Below are 7,674 nucleotides of genomic sequence, written 5' to 3' on the forward strand. Positions count from 1 at the left end.
TGACTTTAGAATAAAAAATACCACTTGAAAGATGACATCACATGAATGCGAGAGTCATTTTCAAAGGTGATATTCAGGAGAAATTATCTATAATTTGGACTTTGGCACATATTAGATGAACAATTGAAGGACAAGCTATGTGCCGTGCTTCTAAATAATTTCAAACCATGTAGGATTGCTCCAAGGAATAGGAATGACACTGAGCAAGCCTACCATATGAAATACCTAGTGTATGCATGACCAAATATAAAAGAATGCAAATGCAAACCTAGGCATGAAGAGTAACTAGATGCTAAAAGATACCAATTGTAGGAAAATTTAAATCTAATACCAATTGAAGTAAATTTAATCTAGTTACCTAACATGGGAAGGGGAATTTGGGTCCATAGTATTTACTAACCCACTTGGCAATGATTTTGTCCATCATGATGCACCCCATGAAATGCATCCAAACTTTGCCAAGTCTCCAAATTCCCCGACGTCCATTGGGCTTCTCACTTTCCTTTCGGGGTCAAAACCTTCTTGGTGCTCTTCATGTTGGAGATGATTTCCTTTGGCACCCAAGAGCATTTGACCCCATTGTTGGCTTGCTTGTTCACCTTGATGGCCACCACCTTGTCATTTTTCTTTTCTTTAGCAAGTATGGTGTGGAGGCCTTCTTGTCCACCTTGTTGGTGTAGGTGCTGGAGAGCTTGCTTGTTTGCTTTTTCTCTTTCTTCTTTGCTCATCCCCTATTCTTCACCTTGCACTCATAGGACTTATGACCTTCCTTGTGGTACACGTAGCAAACCATTGTTTGTCCTTCATCAAGCTTCTTCACTCCCTTGATGGTGTTATCTTGATGAAGTTGGGCTTTGCTTCAACTTGCCTTTTACTTGAGTCAAGTCCTTGGTGAGGCGAGCTACTTCTTGCTTGAGTTGCTCATTCTCTTTTGCAACCTCTTGTGTGCATGTATCTACAACAACTTTCTCAACACAAACTTGGTTGCACAAGGATGAGTCTAAACATAAATTATTACAAGAAGTAGAAGCATCCTTTTTAGACATATTAGAACTTTTCTTTTTAGATGCCTTGGTAGGGGTGCACTAATGGCTTCAAGATTAGCAACTTTATTAGTTAGCTCGTCACAATGTTTGCACATGGTTTCCATTTTAGCAAGCAAACTTTTATAAGCATCTTGTGAGCTAGCTAATTTTTCTTTTAATTTTTCATTTTTCTTTACAAGTTACTCATCATTGATTGTGCATGCATTTGTTGTTGCAATAGCCTCAAGTTGCTCAATTTTAGTAGATAGTTGAAACATTAAGATTAGCAAAATTCTCATATTGTTCAAGCAAAGTTTTGTATAGGTTCTTGTGAACTATCTAGCTCTTCTTTAATCTTTCCTGAGCTTCTTTTGTTGACTAGTGCAAACTTTAGCATAATTAAGATTTTGTTGCACAATTTCTTCATAAGAAGGCATTTCATCATCACTATCACTCTCACTAGAGGATGAGCTTTTGTTACCTCGTGCCATAAGGCACACACGTGTAGAGCTTGATGATGAGTGCTTGTGCCCTCACCTCTTGTGATGGTGTTCTTCTTCACTTGAAGAATCATCCCATGACCTTATTGTTGTGAGGGCTTGATTTTTGCATGCCTTCTTCTTTGTCTTGGGTGTGGGCTTGTTTGGACAAACTTCCACAAAGTGCCCCAACTCGCCGCATTCCATAACATCCTCTTTTTCTTTGCTCATTTCTTTGATTGGTGAAGATGATATCTTGAATTTGGATCGGTACACCCTTGACATTGAGCCTTTGGATCATCTTCTCCACCTTGTTGATAAGTTTAATTGATTCTTCATCAAGGTCAGGAGGTGGAGGAGGAAGATTGATCATCATCACTTGAATCTTCATCATCATCCTCGTCTTCATCTTCTTCTTCTTCTTCACTTGTGGAGCTTGAGCTTGAGCTTGTCTCAACTTGCTTGCCCTTCATCTTCTTCTTGCCACATGCAAGAGCTTTGCCTTTGATTGATGAAGAGGCTTCTTCTTGACCCATCTTGCATGACATTTCAAATACCACTATCCTGCCAATGACTATGGCCGGGGTCATAGTGCTCAAGTCCTCCATGTTGTGAAGGATGGTGATGATGCTTGCATATTTCTTTTGTGGTAGCACGGAGATGATCTTCCTCATGATGTCCACATCATCTAGCTTTGTTAATCCTATAGAATTGAGCTCATTGATAATTAGATTCAAATGAGAATACATATCATGAACAAGCTCATCATCATTCATTTTGAAGGAATCATAGTTTTGTTTAGCTAGACAATGTTTTTGCTCATGGACATTACTTGTGTCGTCATGGAGCTCTTGAAGTTTTAACCAAATTTCATGTGTCGTGTTTAAAGTGAATACTTGGTTAAACACATCCATAATGATTCAAACAAACAATTCTTTGCTCTAGCATTAAAATGAATTTCCTTTTCATCACACTTTGTGGGTTTATCGAGAGTCTTAATGGGTTTCATCCTGTCACGAGTGACTCTCCAAACACCCAAATCAACCACCTCAAGGTGACAAGCAATTCTAGCTTTATAGTAATGGAAGTTAGTGCCATCAAAGTGCGGAGGCCTAGAGGTATCCATCCCAACCACTCTAAATAGCGTTGACTCAACAGCGGTTAAGTCAAAGGTCTAAATTGAGCCAACCTAGCTCTAATACCAATTGAAGTGGACCATGACACCTAAGAGAGGGGGTGAATTAGGCAACTTAAAATTCTATTTCCAATTTATAGCCTCTTTTTCTAACCTTAGCAAAATCTATGCAAAAGATAGATTATCTAAATGTGCAACTACGGTTTTGCTAGTGTGTTGCTATCTCTACCGCAAAAGGAATAATTCAATCAATGTAAATGTGGAAGCTAAAGAGCAAGGTAGAGATATGCAAACTCCCGTCGATGACTCTGGTATTTTTACCGAGGTATCAAGAAGCGCGCAAGCTTCCCCCTAGTCCTCGTTGGAGCCCCTCGCAAGGAATCCCTCGCAAGGGCCAAGCTCCCGATCGGGTAACTCCATGGATAGCCTTGGGCCTTCTCCATGCACAAGTGGGTCTCCAACGTGCCTTTCGGCAAGCCTCTGCTAGATGCTCCCCGCCATCTTCACTATCAAGCTTTCGGCTAAAACACCGTGGGCCTTATTCCCTCCAGTACATGGTGGCGGCCACACCACAAACACAGTTGGTGTGATCTCGCAAGACTACAAGCCCCTCTGATGTACAACAATTGGTGCTCACAAGCACCAAGTGATAAGAGTTATGCAAACCTTACTAAACACTAGGCCTAAACCTAGAGCAAGTGCATAAGTGGTGGTCTAATCAACCTAAGCACTTCACAAAGCACCTACGCTAATCACCTAATAAAACACTAAGCACTGTGCAAGTGGAGATCACTAAAATGGTGTATCAACACCCTTGGTATGTTTCCTTAGCTCCACTCATACCAAATGGCCGGTTGGGGGTTGTATTTATAAGCCCCTCTGAGAAAGTAGCCGTTGGAACGAAATCCCACTTTTCTGCTACTGACCTAACGCTGGAGTCGTTAGATCGGACGCGTCCAATTGGCCCGACCATTGGAGCCGCAAACAACTGATCGGACACTGCCAGCGTCTAGTCACTTGCCACCGGACACGTCCGGTCGCAAGTTCGCCGCTCTGAAACCTCTCTATACTCGATCGGACGCTGCTGTCCTACGTCCGATCACTTGCTGAGTGTGTTGTCAGACTGACAAACAGTGCCATTGGTGTGTCTGGTTGATTCACTTGTTTAGCGTTCGGTCGCTACTGCTAATGCCTATTGTTGTCGAGCCACTAATTAGAGCGTCCGGTCACTTTCTTCTAGCGTCCGGTCCAGCGTCCGATCGCTTCTATGAGCTCGTTTCTTTGTGATCTTGCATGCGGCTTGGTTCCTATCTTCATGCTTGGACTTTGCTTGATATCTTAGGTCTTCTCTTGTGCTCCTAAGGTCTTGCTTAAGGTGTTGATTATCGGATCATCATGTCGCCTTTGTCCAAGTCACATCTTGCATCCTATTGAAGTACAAAACAATCACTTGCAAATTCATTAGTCCAATTTAGTTGTGTTGGTCATCAAACACCAAAATCCAAAGTAAATGGGCCTAGGGTCTATTTTCCTTACAAGCGTGACACGCCTCGATCTAGTTTGAATCTCCTAGGGAAGGACTACATTATGACCATACACAAGTTCATAAGGTGACACTTTAATCGATCCATGATAGGCCATCCTATATGCCCATAATGCCTTATTAAGCGCTGAATGCCACTTCCTTGGCTGCTCTTCGATCTTTTTCTTGATAGGCTTAATCATAATCTGATTGGACGCCTCTGCTTGGCCATTAGCCTGAGCATAGTAAGCAAAAGAATTTAATAACTTAATTCCCATATTGGCTGCAAAATCTCTGAATTCTTCTAAGGTAAACATTGTCCCCTGATTAGTAGTGATAGTTTGAGGAATCCCAAAATGATACACAATATGCTCCTTGACAAAATCTACCATGCTGTTTGAGGTTACCGTCTTCAAAGGAATTGCCTCAACCCACTTAGTGAAATAATCTGTTGCTACCAATATAAACTTATGTCCTTTACTTGAAGGCGGAAAAATCAAGCCAATTAGATCGATTCCCCAGCCTCGAAAAGACCATGGTTTGATTATTGGATTCATAACTGATGCGGGCGATTTCTAAATATTACCAAAACATTAACAATCCTGGCACCCCTTATAATATTCAAAACAATCTTCTAGTATTGTTGGCTAGAAATATCCAGTCCTACGAATAATCCATTTCATCTTATAAGCCGATTGATGAGCTCCACATATCCCTTCATGCACTTCACCCATCAACACTTTAGCCTCTTCTTGATTTAAGAATTTAAGCAACACCCCATCGACTATCTTATAATATAGCTGATCATCTAGCAAAACATATTTAGTCGATTTATACCTTAGTTTCCTGGTAACCTTCTATGATGGATTCTTAAGATAATCGACTATTCCCACTCTCCAATCATTAGTCATGGTTTCACTACTTAAGATCTCTTGAAACACTCGATAACCTGACGCACTTTGAGCCAACCGATTAGCCTCTTGATTCTATGCTCTTGGAATATGCTAAAGAGAAATATGAGGAAACTCCTTGAGTAAATTTTGGCATTCATCATAGTATCCCCTCAGAATATCATCTTTATATTCATATAGGCCGATCAACTAATTAATAATTAACTATGAATCTTCAAATACTTTAATTGACTCAGCATTTACTTCCTGAAGAAGTTGAAGTCCCTTAAGAATAGCTTCATATTCTGCTTGATTGTTGGTAGTCATTGGTTTAGTCAGAAAACCAATTTCAATTCCTTTCACATGGACCATGAAACCCAAGAATTGTCCAGCTGAAACTCCAAAGGCACACTTATTGGGATTCATCTTTAGACCATGTTTTCTTGTGCACTCCAACGTCTCCCGCAAATCAGCTAAATGTTCTTTGTACCCCTTAGATTTTACCATCACATCATCAATATAGATTTCAACAACCCTGCCGATCAACTTATGAAAAATATAATTCATTACCCTCTGATAAGTTGCACTGGCATTCTTCAAACCAAAGGTCATCACAACCCATTCAAATAAACCGATTGCGCCAGGGCATCTAAAAGTTGTTTTTGCTGTCTTCCTCAGCCATAAAAATTGATTGTATCCTGCATTGCCATCCATAAAACTAATAACTTTGTGCCCGGCTGTTGCATCTAACAACATATCAGATATTGGCATCGGATAACCATCCATGGGTGTAGCCTTGTTTAGATATCTGAAATCGATGCAAACTCTTAACTTTCCATTTTTCTTATACACAGGAACAACATTCGATATCCACTCTACATATCAGCATGGTCAGATAAATTTCATTTTGAGTAATCTTTCAGTCTCTTTTTTGATATCATCAAGAACATTTGGGTTAAATCTCCTTGAAGCTTGTTTAAACAGCTGATATCTAGGTTTAATTGGCAACCGATGTTCAACAATTGATCGATCTAGACCAGGCATCTCATAATATTCCCAAGCAAAACAATCTCTAAATTCCTTTAATAAATCCACCAACTCCTACTTGTACTCAAGATCTAACTTAGCACTTACATACATTGGCCTAGGCCTATCTCCAGAACCAATATCTATCTCTTTTAATTCATCGGTTGACGTAAAGCCATGTCCTAGTTTGCCATCTGTACCATCTATCGGATTATCCATTAAAACAAATTCTCAAAGCCGACTGCTTGGATCAGTTGTTGGCTTTCATTATTGACTTTAATGAAGCCTCCTTCCCATAGCTTGCTAGAGAAACACTCAAAGTCTTCTAGCTCCCAATACATTGGATCAGCTGTTGCGATACTTATAGAATCATCAGCATGAACCTAGCTCAACATCGTCTCCATGCCACTGAATCAAGCATTGATGCATAGTCGACGGATACACAATAATTTGCATGAATCCAATCACGACCAAGGAGTAAACTGTATGAACCTTTTCCATCAATGACAAAGAATGTGGTGAGCAAAGTCTTACTTCCGATTGTCAGTTCGACGTTTATTGCCCTGCTAGTCTTGGATGCATTACCCCCAAAATCCTTAAGCATCATGTTGGTCTCAATTCAGATCTCCCTAGTCCCTTGCCAAGTTTACAAAAAGTAGTATAAGGCATAAGATTGACAGAAGCACCTCCATCCACCAACATCTTGCTCATCGGCTTCCAATCAATGAAACCTTTCACATATACAACTTTTAAGTGGCGATGCTTGACTAGTTTATCGAATATATCTTGTTATATAACCGTTAACTTGGCAACTATCTCCTCAGTATTCTAATTCACCAAAATCTAAATAAACTTCCTGGTTCGCTGGAGCTCTAAATTCTGACGGCAATAGAAAAGTCGTTTGAATATTAGCCAATGGTTGCCCCCTACCGGTTGTTTGCTTAGCACGCCACACTTGAGGTCTACCAGATGTCTGAGTCTGTTCTAGCTCTCTATTCCTTAGGCATTGCACCCTTCTTCTCTGGCTTCTTGTCAAACCTCCTGGATACCATTGCCCTTCCTGCCAAACATACTTTTCCTCATCATCTTCTTCTTCATAATCAGCCCAATTTTGATCAACAACTCGCTTCTTGAGCCGATAATGAACACTTCTATTTTTAAGCGTCGATCCATATTATTGTGATGATACTCATCTTGAGCATGGATAGACCGGCGGTTGGCTTGAGATTGTCTAAACTCCCAATATTGCACACTGCACTCTGGGCAATTATTTCTAGTAGGCAATTTCAAACCTTCATTCTAACAATGTCTGAAGAAAGGACAATTCCAAGGTGATTCAGCTTGCTTTCTTTCATACCTCTCTTCTTCTTGTTGACGCTGGTATTACCTCCTCCTTTAACCAACGCTGATAATCTTTTTCCTTCTGCCACTGCCACTTATTCAACAAAATCTAAGATGTAACATGCGGCCTCATCTCCCCGTCTCTTGACGTCTCTCCCTACTCATATCGGCACTTCTATTGGTCACGATGCCTTTTAATCTCTCTATATTCATTAGCCGATATTTGCATCATTGGGTCGATAGTCCCTAGCTTCTT

General features: G+C 40.5%; 1 protein-coding gene across 1 annotated transcript in view; it reads right to left on the reverse strand.

Moving 5' to 3' along the window:
• LOC136489032 (GDSL esterase/lipase At5g03980-like) overlaps positions 1–5,558 on the reverse strand; it is a 7,162-nt gene extending 1,604 nt beyond the window's left edge. The window contains exon 1 of the mRNA XM_066485778.1: positions 5,295–5,558. Within this exon, the coding sequence (XP_066341875.1) occupies positions 5,295–5,558 (264 nt within the window). The remainder of the gene's footprint in view (positions 1–5,294) is intronic.
• Between the last annotated feature and the right edge of the window lie 2,116 nt (positions 5,559–7,674).

Source organism: Miscanthus floridulus, chromosome 10 (genome assembly GCF_019320115.1).
Source record: "Miscanthus floridulus cultivar M001 chromosome 10, ASM1932011v1, whole genome shotgun sequence".
NCBI lineage: Eukaryota > Viridiplantae > Streptophyta > Magnoliopsida > Poales > Poaceae > Miscanthus > Miscanthus floridulus.